At 39.1% G+C, this 13977-nt stretch overlaps 1 protein-coding gene and 1 pseudogene across 1 annotated transcript; both read left to right on the forward strand.

The window, feature by feature from the left end:
• The first annotated feature begins 1578 nt into the window (after nucleotides 1–1578).
• On the forward strand, nucleotides 1579–3349 carry LOC107715703 (uncharacterized protein K02A2.6-like; annotated as a pseudogene).
• A 1303-nt stretch (nucleotides 3350–4652) lies between these two features.
• On the forward strand, nucleotides 4653–12004 carry LOC107715704 (beta-1,3-galactosyltransferase 2-like). Its single transcript, XM_016521876.1, has 2 exons — nucleotides 4653–4924; nucleotides 11170–12004. The coding sequence occupies exons 1-2, from the start codon at nucleotides 4653–4655 to the stop codon at nucleotides 12002–12004; spliced, it is 1107 nt and encodes a 368-aa protein (XP_016377362.1).
• The last annotated feature ends 1973 nt before the right edge of the window (nucleotides 12005–13977 follow it).

The raw sequence follows: 13977 nt of genomic DNA on the forward strand, positions 1-13977 counted from the left end.
ACATTTTAAGACTTTTTAAGGCCTTATATTAGGAAAACGTTATTTAAGACATTAAGACTTTTTAAGGACCCGCGGACACCCTGATTATATGTTTAGACTAGGGCTGTCAATCGATTAAAATGTTTAATCTGATTAATCACATCCTTTTTCTGTGATTAATCGCGATTAATCGCACACTTCATGAAATTAAGCATAGACCATTTATCTTGTTTCAAATGTTTATTTTGTCATCATTTGCTATATCCAGCAAAGTAAACCAAAAGATTGAAGTGTGATTCTCAAAAATCTGTATTTTCTGCAAGCTTTTTTCAAGATAAATTTAGATGTCTTTCCAAAAAAGGACACTTAGAAACTCCAAAAGGACACCAAAGAACCAAATGATATAAGGAGCCCATATAAGCACATATGAAAGAAAAAAAATCTGAATTTTATAGTATGTGTACAATGCAACAGCAAAGAGCTTTTTTTACATTTTAGAGAAGCCAAGTTGCGATGGAGATGCCAAAAAACAAAAAAAACCTAAAACAATCGCCTGCTGACTGCATCTACTACAGTACACGTGATGGATCCATTCCGTATAACTAAACACAGCAACATAAATATGACAAACCAAAACATTATCGTGAATGTGTGTGGAAACAAAGTGAATGTACGGAAATGTCTGTGCCTGTGCATAAATACAATGTGCGATCAGTGCGTCAAGAGCACTCACACACATTATTATAACGGACTCACGCGTGCTTACTTTACGACTCCTGTACGCCACCGCAATCGTCTTTACCTTGATTGCAGTCTTCATCCACCAACAAAATTAATCGCATGCGTTAACGGGTTAATGATGACAGCCCTACTTCCTATTCATAAACATGAATAGGAATGAAGTAAAATGAAAAAATTTAATCTTTTTTTTTTTATCCATTAAAATGCTTCCTTCACCACTCTTTTAAACATAGTTCATTCTCCACCCAAAAAATCCCACTGTAATAGATGATCTGAATGACATTTACGTAAAACCAGCCCCCATTGTATGTACGTGTGTGGCCTGTTTAGAGCGTGAGTTCGGAGTAAACAAGTCAGCTTGCAGAGTACGTGTCTGTCGTTCATCTCCCCAAATCCAACTCCTAGCACAATATATTACAGTGGCGACGAGGATTAAGAATTCATTTTAGAGACTGTTAGTGGTGGAGAAACACTGTTGCACTTGTCGTAAAAGTAAAGAAAAAGGAACAAGGCACGAGTGAAAAGCCGCTAACAACATAGCTAACATGGCAGCGATGCAGTTTGGCAATGATGAGTACAAGGAAGTAAAGGAGGATTTTGAATCGTACATTGAGCGTTTTGAACAGTGGCTGCTGGCGAATGACAACGAACTAAAAGCAGCGTTGCTAGCGCATTACACACCGCAACCATTAATTATCGCGGAGCTTTTTAAGTTTCAGAAACGCAACCAAAAGAGGGTGAATACGTGGCGGATTACATCGTGGCTTTGAAGCAGCTATCAGTGAGCTGTGAATTTGGACAGTATTTGAGTGATGCGCGCTCAGAGACAGATTTGTGAGTGGACTCAATTCAGAGTCGATGCAACGCAAATTGTTGAGTCAAAAGGATCTGACGTTCCACCAGGCTTGCGAAATTGCGTCATCCATGGAGCTGGCCTCGAGAAATACGTTGGAAATTGCAGGTAAGACAAGGGATTTACAGTCAGTGAATGCTGTGAATGAAGCAAAACTTTTTCATAGGAGAGGAAAAGGGAAGTTTAAGGGGAGAGATGATTCTGAAAAAGGAAAATACCAGAAGAGGGAACAGAGACCAGAAGAAAGCAATAAATGTTACAGATGTGCTGGGAAACATTCTGCTAGAGACTGCAGGTTCAAGAATGAGAAGTGTCATGGGTGTAACAAAATCGGACACATTGCAAGAGCCTGTAGAAATAAAAGAACAGCCGGACAGACACAGTATGTGGAAACAGAGAGTTGTAATGAAGGAAAAGAGGATGAATCAGAGTTATTTGGTGTATATACAATATACACAACCTCAGATGGAAAGAAAGGAATTGTGGTGAATGTGAAATTGGATGGGAAGTGCATGGACATGCAGCTTGACACGGGGGCAGCTGTGTCGCTGATGTCAGAACAGTCATACAAGGAGTTCCTGTCACACTTACTGTTAAGCAAAACCAGCATGCAGCTAATTACATATTCAGGTGAGAGAATTCCATTGCTGGGATCCGTAGATGTGCCAGTGCAGTATGAAAAGCAAAATGTGACACTGCCATTGGTCATTGTCAAAGGGGAAAGAACAGCCCTGCTGGGCCGGAACTAGCTGGAGAAAATTCAGTTAGATTGGCCAAACATTTTCAATGTGGAGAAAGCTGAAGTGGCCTCTGACCCAGCAGTAAAAGCAGTGTTGAGACGACACACAGAGGTATTTTCTGACAAACCGAGCGCAATTAAAGATTTTAAAGCAACTATCCGAGTCCGTCCTGATGCACCACCAATCTTTCAGAACGCTAGACCTGTTCCTTATGCATTACGTGAAGCGGTGGAAAAGGAACTGGATAGACTGGAAAAAGCAGGCATAGTATCCAAAATTGACAGAAGTGACTGGGCAGTGCCAATCGTAGTTGTGCCTAAAAGTGATATGTCCATCCGCATTTGTGGTGACTATAAAGTCACTATAAACCAGAATCTGGAGGAGGAAACATATCAGCTACCCAACACAGAGGATTTGTTCGCTAAGATGGCAGGTGGAACATTGTTTAGTAAACTGGACTTGGCGCATGCTTATCAGCAATTAAAACTGGACCAGCACTCTGAGAAATACCTCACCATAAATACTCACCGTGGCTTGTACAAGTACCATCGTCTGAGTTATGGAGTGGCCAGTGCTCCTTCTATTTTCCAGGCCGTCATGGATCAAATCCTTCAAGGGCTAGATCATGTCATCTGTTTCCTTGATGACATCCTTGTCACTGCCAGCTCAAAAGAGGGCAATATCAGGAAACTGGATGAAGTGCTTACCAGACTGGAGAGGTATGGCCTCAGAGTAAAACTTTCCAAGTGTCAGTTCATGCAAAGCAGTGTTGAGTATTTGGGGCAAAGAAGGACTTCACCCTACTGACAAAAAGGTAGCAGCGATTGTAAACGCCCCAAAACCAAACAATGTCACTGAGCTACGGTCTTTTTTGTGCCTCCTGAATTATTTTGGACGTTTCTGGCAAAATCTCTCCAGTCGGCTTCAGCCTTTACATAATCTGCTTAAACAGAAGCAACCGTGGAGCTGGACTGCTGCTTGTGATATGGCTTTTGAGGAGGCGAAACAGCTGTTGCACAGTGCTGGTGCATTATGATGTAACCGACCCCTGAAATTAGCCTGCGATGCCTCACCTTATGGGGTAGGCGCTGTGATCTCGCATATTATGGACAATGGAGAGGAGCGCCCCATAGCGTTCGCATCTTGCACGCTGACGGAAACCGAGAAAAAGTATGCTTAAATAGAACGACAAGCCCTGTCCATCATCTATGGGGTAAGGAAGTTCCATAAATATATTTACCGATGGAAATTCACACTCATAACTGACCACAAGCCTCTGCTGGCGATTCTCGGACCAAAGGCAGCAATACCAACTTTGGCAGCTCTTCGAATGCAGCGATGGGCATTAGTGCTGATGGCTTATAATTATGACATTGAGTATCGGAAATCAGCTGACCACATGAACGCTGACGCAATGTCCAGACTGCCAACAGTGGTTAAAGATTGTACTGGGGAAGAAGGAAGTGTGTTCTACTTTTCCCAGTTGGATGATCTTCCAGTGTCTGCAAGGGACATAGCCCAAGCAACACGGAAAGATACAAGCTACACCATGAGCACCCAAGAATCTGCCGTATGAAGGCCCTCGCTCGTAGCTACCTGTGGTGGCCAGGATTAGATGGCTGCATTGAAGAGAGAGTGCGCAGCTGTAGGCTGCTGTCTGGCAGTTCAAAAGTCACCTGCCGGGGCGCCTCTTCATCCGTGGAGATGGCCTGAGAGGCCATGGCAGAGGATCCACATTGGTTTTGCAGAAAAAGACAAGCAGTTCTTCCTAGTAGTGATCGACAACCATTCAAAATGGTTAGAGGTTGTGCCAATGTCATCAATCATCTCCTCACTCACCATTGATGCACTCCGAGGATTGTTTGCAGCTTATGGGATACCAGAGGAGGTGGTCTCCGATAATGGGCCACAGCTCGTGTCCACTGAGTTCACTGATTTCCTGAAGGGAAATGGAATAAAACATACACGAGTCCCTGCCTATCATCCGGCCTCAAATGGTGCTGCAGAAAGATCTGTTCAGATACTTAAAAACTCACTTCTGAAAAATGTTTGCGAAAAACAGGGTAAGCAGATGCTTTCACTCAAGCACAAATTGGCAAATTTCTTGATAATGTATCGGAGTACACCTCATACCTTTAACAGGAAAAACACCAGCAGAGCTGTTTCTAAAACGTCACATCCGAACACACTTTTTCACTTTTGAAGCCTGATCTAGCAAAGTCAGTTCAAGAAAAACAGCAGGAACAAAAGAAACAACATGACCGAGGAAGACGAATCCTAAGGTCCTTTGTGGAGGAAGAACCAGTACGAGTCCGAAATTTCAGAGGAGGGCAGGAGAAATGGTTGAGTGCAACGGTGATCAAGCGAAAGGGTCCTGTAAGTTATGTCGTGCAGGAGGGTCAGAGAAGGCGCACTGTGCATGTGGACCATATGTTGCCACGAAATGCTGCAGAAGATCTCCCATGCCTGGTGTGTTAGAGATCCTGAATTCAAGTGTCACTGATGATAACAGAGGACCGTTGAACTTTCCTACCGTTGGTGACTGTTCCATGCCAATCATTGAGCCTAAGAGCCCTGAAAACACAGAGAACCTGACAGCACAAGTTCCAGGGTGTGCAACACCTGCTGTGGAAACTGTTCGCAGATATCCTCAGAGGATTCGTACTGCTCCATAAAGGCTGTATTTATAAGTTACAGTATTATAGGTGTTCTTTGCTAATGCTTGAAGTTAAAGAAATAGTTATAATATTTTGTAATACTGTCATCAAAATGTTTGGAAGCCATTGGGTTTTCCTGTTGCACTAAAATGAAAAAAAAAAAAAGTTTGTTTCTAAGCTGTTATTGTTGTAAGGAAGGAGTGTAATAGATGATCTGAGTGACATTTACGTAAAACTACGCCCCCATTGTATGTACGTGTGTGGCCTGTTTAGAGCGTGAGTTCGGAGTAAACAAGTCAGCTTGCAGAGTACGTGTCTGTCGTTCATCTCCCCAAATCCAACTCCTAGCACAATATATTACACCCACTCTAATATTTACATCTTGTTTCATAAATTATGGTCGTCAGCTGAAGCCTTGAGGAGGAAACTGCAGTCAGAAACCAATGTGAATAGGAAGTTTGCTTACTTAACTCACCTCAAACATTTTGACATTTACGAGAGCTTTTAGACTTATTAGGCAGCTCATAAGAAAGGCACTTATCTTGACGTTATGCAATATCATGCAATAAAGTTGCAGCTATTTCAGAAAACCTCAATGGTGGATACCGCCATTATTAGGCATATTCTAACATTTTAATATCTTCGCTTAGTTTTTGTGAGCTGCCAATACATATTCGAGATATATTTATACAGAGGACAACTAGAATGTCTTCCTCTTGTGGCTCTTTCTTTTCCTTTTTCCTAGTACTTTTTATGTTTTAGCCCCACCCCTGGTTTAATGATTATAAGAAGGAACAATGAAACTCAGGTATTGTAGGGCAAAACAACTGACATATCTGCTTTCATTGGTTCCTTTAGATAAGCAGTCAAACATGTGGTAATGGCAACTGAATGCATACAGAAGAGGTACGTTCACCCCTGCTTTTTTATTTCCTGTTTAAACTGTAATTTTCATATGAAGACCCATATAGTAAGGGTTGTATTTTCATACGCTGTTTTTAGGCTGTTTTTATTTTATAGTATTGGATCGTGTCAATATCTTACTGACCAAAAATGTTAGATCAAGTCTTCAGTGTCAGGAATGTTAAATCCAGTCCGTTTACAAGATCCCATTAACACCAAGTATTGTTTGATACCCCAAATGATATTAACAATTGTATATGATATTTTAATCGTCGTATGACATTAAAAACCTTGAAATGAAGACGATCGTTTTATCTGTTACTCGTGAAGACAAACATCCCTTGAAACCACACAATCATAAAAGCAAGGAAGAAAGAGCAAGGAAAGGAAATCAGAAAAAGTAATGTTAGTATAATAAAAAGGGATCAATGATTATATGGTTAAATGATCAATTATTATAAGTTAATAAAAAACGAAGATGTAAATGATAAAAGATTTATATGATGTTACATGTTATGCAGTTCCTCTTTTCCTATGAAAAAAGTTCACATTTAGCAGTTAAGCAATATCAGTTAAGAAATATTACCTAAAAAAAATCAGTAATTCAGAGTCCAAACAAAATCAGTACGTGTTCAACTGTCCTGTCACTGTTGCTGTTATTGTTGCTGCCGCCATGTTGTGAAGGCGCTGTGTGTTTCGTTGTGAAAGCGAAACTACTTTGTTTGGTCTTCCAAAAGAGGACACGACTAGAAATCAAGTTGTATTTACAACACTGTTCCAGAACAGTTCAACCCAAATATTCAGATGTGTGCAGCACATTTTATGGAGGAATTTAGGTGCCTTAACTTATTTTAAGTCAGATGCCAAGGTAACATTTGTAATTATTAATATTATTTTGGTTCATTCACACTTCCAGTGATTTCTGGAATCTGAGTGTGCGTTCACACACATCCCGTCAAGACAAGTGACATTAGGACATGTGACGTGTAATGTGACACTTCCACTAAGCTGGTGAACGATCTCAGCTTCAGCGCGGATAGTGAGGAGTTCCCTGATCTCTGCTTCATTCTATTTTTTCGTTGTGAACGTTGATCTGCCTTCAAAACACCCGCTAAAAGAGTCGCACGATAACGTGCGTCATCAAAATGACACCCCCTTTATGGCATTGGCCCTGGCTTTTGTTCACACAGGGCTCGTTCAGGGACTGATTACAATGTTACTAAGTCCCCTTCCTGGGATCGTTCCCGGGAAGTGTTTGCGTTCACACAGAAGGCCATTTTTATGGCAATTTTATGTAATTTAACACTAAGTGTAAAAGGGGCTAAAGTAACTTGCGTTACTTATTTGAAAAAGTATCTCAGATATTTGTTGTAAATTTAAAACTAATGTGTTACTTTACTAGTTACTTGAAAAAAGTAATCTGATTACGTAACTTGTGTTACTTGTAATGCAATACCCCAACACTGCTCATGCACATATGATCATGCCATGCTGACTTTACAGAATTCACTGCAATACAGTGACAGGACACTTGAACACGTACTGATTTTGTTTGGACTCTGAATTACTGATTTTGTTCAAGTTTTTATTGCTTTATGGAAGGTGAATGGGTAACAAGAGTACAACATCACAATGATAATAATAACAATAATAATAATACAGGGTTACAGATTTCTACATGCATAGTTGGAACATTTGAGAAAGTACAATACAAGACATATCACCAAGTGTTAATCTATTCATTCTGAGTTGTTACTGTAATATATGTCCAGAACTCTTCCCAAGGAGACAACCCATCCTCTTTCACACCATTTACTCTATTAAGCATAGATTCGTAAGAAGCAATTTCTATCATTGCACTCACCCAATCTTCCAGTGTCTCAGAATAATCCTACTAGCCATTGTAATACATACCATTATAACAGAAAGTACACGCTTAGAAACATTTGGAAATTGAGACTTGTCACCTAATAAACACAGTTGAGGTGTTAGAGATATTGTGGAGCCATACCAGCAACTTATGACATCTGTAACTTGTTTCCAGAATGGTTTAACTAGGCTACACTCCCAGATACAATGTAAAAAGGTACCAGTTTCCAACTGGCATTTCCAGCACAAATTGTCCTTCATCAGTTTCATCCTGTAAAGTCTTACAGGAGTGTGGTAGTATCTGTGAAGGATCTTATATTGAGTGAACTTTCCCCTTGCTTCTTTTATATATTTACCACACCCCACCAAAATGCTGGACCATTTCTCTGGATCAATTTGTCTCTCTGCCAAATGGTCCTTAAATTTCCCAAATCACTACTCCTAAAGGAGTTTACATAGGTAATATTTCTTAACTGTTATTGCTTATCTGCTAAATGTTAACTTTTTTTCATAGGAAAAGAGGAACTGCATAACACGTAACATCATATACATCTTTGCTTTTTTATTCATTTATAATCATTTAACCATATAATCATTCATCCATTTTTATTATACTACTATTTTTTTCTTATTTCCTTTCCTTGCTCTTGCTTCCCTATATATATATATATATATATACACACACACACACATACACACACACACTTTTATGCAAAAGTTTGGGCACCCCTCTAAGTCGAAGTCATAATAATGACTTCTTTATAAGAAAAGATTGTAGTGATATGCCATTCATTTTCTAAAGAAAGCTGCATAATGTGATGTTTTTTCAGACAGAAAAGTGTAGCAGTATTGAGTTGTATGAAATAAAGTTGAATGTGTTTGGGCACCCTTTCAATTGTATTGATTTTCATACATGTAGTCACTTATTGCTGATTAATTACAACACAATATTGATTTGATTGGCTCAGTGAACCTTAACACTGCAAATTCAGGTGCAACCCATCATGGAAAATTATATTTAAGGAAGTTAATTACTAGTTGTGCTTCTCCTTGATTCTCTACTGGAAAGAAGCAACATGGGAACCTCAAAAGAACTCCCTAATTACGTAAAAACTAGGATAATTCATCAATCTGAATTAGGAGAAGGATAAAAAATTTCACAAAGGTTTAAGGTCTCTGCCTCCACAGTCAGAAATATAGTTAGAAAATTGAAGGCCACAGAAACAGTCATTGTCAAGGAAAGATGTGGTAGGCTGAGAAAAATATCCGAAAGGCAACAGCAAAGAATGGTTAGAATTGTCACAGACAAACAACAGATCACCTCCTAAGAGATCCAAGAGCATCTGACTGCTGATAATGTAATTGTACATTGTTCCACAGTCCAGTGCACTTTGCACAAGGGACAACTCAATGGAAGGGTGATGCGGAAAAACACTTTTCTGTGTACTGCCAACAAGCTGAGTCGTTTGAGGAATGCAAAGGCTCATCTGGACAAGCCAGAATTATTTTGGGCTAATGTGCTGTGGACAGATGAAACTAAGATAGAGTTATCTGGTCACAACCAGAAGCGGTTTGCATGGTGGAATAGAAGAACCTGCTCCCTACTGTTCAATTTAGTGAAGGGTCCATCATACTATGGGGCTGTGTGGCAAGCACAGTTACTGGAAACCTTGTCAGAATTGAGGGTTGCTTGGATTCCACCCAGTACCAGCAGTTTTTTAAAGGGGGCATAACACACACAGTTTCACCCAATCTCATGTTAATCTTGAGTACCTATAGAGTAGTACTGCATCCTTCATATCTCCAAAAAGTATTTAGTTTTATCATATTTATAAAAGAAAGATACAGCTTTACGATTCTCTCCGGAAAAAGCCGAGCTCCTGGAGGCGCGCCGTGGGCGGAGCTAAAGAGTGACGAGCACTTGGGTGCCGAATGCCAACAAAACAGACATTTGATGCCGTTTCACTTACCGTCTGCAGTTCTGAATCATGACCAAGATCTTTTATAGCTGGGACCGCTCCATCTTTCAATATCAAACGATGCGCAAATCCAACGTCGAACTGGGCCTTATTTATAAAACGTTCATCAACAAACACACTTGTGAAACTCCGTTGCTGCCCCGGAAAAACAAACTGTATCCACTGTTTACATAACGCTGGGTTCTTTAGGAAGCTGAACAAAGTTATCTTTCCCCCTACAACCAAAAACACACTTCTTTGGAGACATTCTTCCCGAGCAAGTCCCGTGCAGTGCTGCCGCCGGATGAAGCGCGTTGATGGGCGCGATCTCGCTCTCGCTCTGGTCGATGCATGCGTGGGTGCACTCTTCCGGGAGAAATGCCCATATAAGGAGTTCCACCCTCGTCTACGTCATGAAGAGCCACGATCGAAAAAAACGCTCCGAAACTTGTACGAACCCAGAAGTAAGATTTTTGGCACAGAAGTACTGTGTCATACATCCAAATAGTTTTTTGAAACGTTGTCCATGCTTAGCATGAGAATCCAACTCTTTAACAGTGTAAACAACTCTGAATGCATGAAACAGCATTGTACCCCCCCTTTAAGAATAATGTTCAAGAATCAGTCAAGAGGTTGAAGTTACGACGGTGTTGGTTGTTTCAGCAGGACAATGACCTAAAGCATTGTTCCAAATCTTCCAAGGAATTCATGCACAGACACAGAGACAATGTTCTAGAATGGCCATCCCAGTCCCCAGAATTAAATATCATTGAAAATCTATGGATTGATTAGAAGCAGGCTGTATATTGCTCAGCAGCCATCAAGCTGGCAGACGTTCTGCAAGGAAGAATAGTCCAAAACACCTGCCTTCAGAATTCAGTGATTTATCAGTGGCTATAAGAAGTGTCTACAGGCTGTTATTTCCGCAATAGGGGGCTCTGCTAAATATTTATGTTATTATTCCATTGGGGTGCCCAAATTTTTGCACGTGTCTGTTTTTGTTATGATTCATATTTCCTTGTTTCTGTTTCCTAAAGCCTAGCAGATTATTATTTGAAATTATGATAATTATCAGGGGTGCCTAAACTTTTGCATAAAACTGTATATATATTATCCTCATTAAGGCAAAAACAAGCCTAAGTCAGATTATTTAGTCTTTTAACCTTTCTGTTTCTTTTTTTTCTCAGGTGCTATTTGGCTGAAGGGAGAGTTTTTATGGGTCACGTTAAACCAGGATTTGTTGTGCTGGTCACATTGACATTATTAGTGTTTATTATTGCTTATGTTTATGATTTCTCTCTCATGCCAGTCACGCACTCTCTCACCTGGTTTAACACTGCAAATCAAACTAAGCTATATAATGTGGTGTCTGAGGGCTTGTCTGGCAAAAAAAAATTCTGGAATTTTTTAAATAATCAACAAACTATTCAAACAACTACCACAGTGGAAAAACCCAGTGCATCCATTAGAACAGAACACATATCAGTTCACCAATATGTAGCACATCCAAGCAATTATCATTTCATTCTGGACGAACCTGATAAATGTAGTCAGAATCCGTTCCTGGTCTTGATGGTCCCTGTGGCCCCTCAACAGGTAGATGCTCGTAATGCCATCCGGAGCACATGGGGGAATGAAAGCTCAGTCCAGGGAAAAGCAGTGCTGACTCTGTTCTTGGTGGGTTTGACTGGAGGACCTGAAGCTCAACAGCAGCTGGAGGAAGAGAGCCGACAACACAGAGATTTAGTACAGAGCAACTTTGTGGACTCCTACTTCAACCTGACCATAAAGACAATGGTGATCATGGACTGGTTGGCCACTCGTTGCCCTCAAGCGAATTTTAGTATGAAGGTTGATTCTGACATGTACATAGGCCTGGAGAACCTGATGACCCTCCTATTGGCACCCAACACACCCAGACAGAACTACATTACAGGCCATTTGATGTGGAACCAGAATGTCATCAGAAACAAAAACTCAAAATGGTATGTTCCAAAGGAGCTGTACCCCGAACCGAAATACCCCACGTATGTGCTTGGAATGGCATATGTTTTCTCCAATGATCTTCCCCCCAAAATAGTTGAGGCTTCTGAAGCCATAAAGCCTTTTAACATAGAGGACGCTTATGTGGGCGCTTGTCTGAAACGGTTGGGCATAAATCCCTCTGGCGCTCCAGATCCTTCTCAGTTTCAGACCTATATGAATAATCCTAAAAGTCATGACCTTTCCAAGCTCATTACAACAATCGCGGGGTCACCGGAGAAGGTAGTAGAGTTCTGGCTAAATGTGAAGGGACATAAATGAACAGACAAAACATAACACAAGGAACAAGAATGAGCAAAATTAAGACCCAACACGTCCTGAATTAATGGTTATGATACACTTGAAAGGTTGTGATATCTCAAAGAGATTAAATATCAGAATTGACTGCTGTGGAATATAGGACAATGATAGGACTTAGTTCATATGAAATAAAATCAAAATTACAATAAAATGTGTCTATAAATGTAACAGAGTGAACACATGTATTGTATGTTCTTAAATATATTTAAATATAACAAAATAAACTATACATTTAAGGTAAATTATTATTATTATTATTATTTATACATATCATTAATTATTACATGACTAATTAATCTTGACACATGTACAGTCATGAAGGTTTTTTTCTGCATCACTAATAATGAATAATAATAATAATAATAATAATAATAATAATAACAATCAGGTTATTCCAAAATACCTGGTAATTTAATTATTTTAATGAAGATTTTTTTGAAGGACAGCTGTATATCCCTGACATTTTTGTCTTTATGGCCCCTAAAAATATGGTATTAAGAATGGTATTAAAATTAATTCAGAAATTATTACTATTTTTTTTTCTTTTTTTTCCCCAATTAAATAAATTAACGCATCTGGAAAAAAAAAGGTTACTGACCCAACCTAATGTAACATATGCATATGCATATATATATATATGAATGCCTTGAGAAAGTATTCATACTTATATCTGTTTTTTTGCTTTGTCATTATGCTGTATGGAATGGAGTGTTGGCTAATGTGAAAAATAAAATAAAAATAAAGCAGTTTAACAAAAGGCAGCAACATAAAATGTGAAAAAAAAATGATGCAAAATGAACTGAAATAGGCAAAGTACAAACTGTCATGTAAGGACTTTCTTCAACTTCTTCAATTTCTTATACTGGTTATATGAGGATACTGTCAATGGTGATTCACAAGAGACAGAAAGTAGGAGAGTATAGATGGGAAGGGAAGGGAGTGGAAAGTTTCAGAAAAGGATCTGAAGACTGAGAGGCAGATAAACATGTGCAGCAGGCCCAATATATTTTTCAGATATTCAAGATCGCAGAACTCAGAGAACAAATGGTGCTGAAGTAAATATTCACCTACAAACAACTGAAAGAAAAGGCTACATTTTGAGAGGTGACTGAGAAAATTCAACTACTGCAGCGGCCATGCACACAGAAAGTGCTTGTGTCCACCAGTGTTGTTTTTCAGTTGTTTATGTGAAGGGCGTGCTCTCAAAATTGAAATTTTGAAGATTTTACTCGGTCAATAAATTGTTAACATGTTCTGGCACATTGTTAAAATGTTTAAGCAAGTTGCTAACATGTTTTAGCACATTGCTAGCAGAGCTTGACATTAACTTTTTTACTCACAAACCACTGTGGTTAGTGGTTTTCCAAAATGACTAGCCACTCAGCATTTTCACTGGCCACAATTTTGTTATTGGGAAATTACGTTTTATTTGACTAAAGTTACTTCATACTAAAATGTATTGAATTTTTTTCAGGTCTTTTTTTTTTTTTTTTTGCCTATTTAAAGGGCTTTTTTTCCCTAACCTTATTAAATGCATGTGTCAGCTTTCATATTAAATTCTTACATTTTATTAATAATTTCACTTAATATAATAAGACACTATTGGCTGTTACCAATCAAATGAAATCAGTATTAACAAAACCAATCTTTCCACTGCAGAAGAAACCGAAGCAGCTGAAGTGGCATTTAGTTGCATTTACACAAACAGTTTAATGAAGCTGAAATGTAGCATGGATGCATTTACAATGCAAAATTACAATAGCATAAATAATGTTATGAGCTTGGTGTTTTAAATCTTATTTTGTTTGTTTATTTTTTTGTTTTTTAATATACAATATACCCTGGTGCCATTTTGGAGAATATCCACTGAACGTAAACAGCGTATGCTATTCTGTGTCAGGCGGATACGTTTTCTACGTTGTTTACGCTTTGAT

This window comes from Sinocyclocheilus rhinocerous, unplaced genomic scaffold (genome assembly GCF_001515625.1).
Source record: "Sinocyclocheilus rhinocerous isolate Xijiao unplaced genomic scaffold, SAMN03320098_v1.1 scaffold450, whole genome shotgun sequence".
NCBI classification, from domain to species: Eukaryota; Metazoa; Chordata; class Actinopteri; order Cypriniformes; family Cyprinidae; genus Sinocyclocheilus; species Sinocyclocheilus rhinocerous.

Bases quoted from the DNA above. Each gene is read 5' to 3' on its own strand.
- LOC107715704 (XM_016521876.1), top strand. From the start codon at position 4,653: ATGGTTGAGTGCAACGGTGATCAAGCGAAAGGGTCCTGTAAGTTATGT. The intron at 4,925-11,169 runs GTGTGCAACACC...TGCATCCATTAG, and splicing joins CTGACAGCACAAGTTCCAGG to AACAGAACACATATCAGTTC.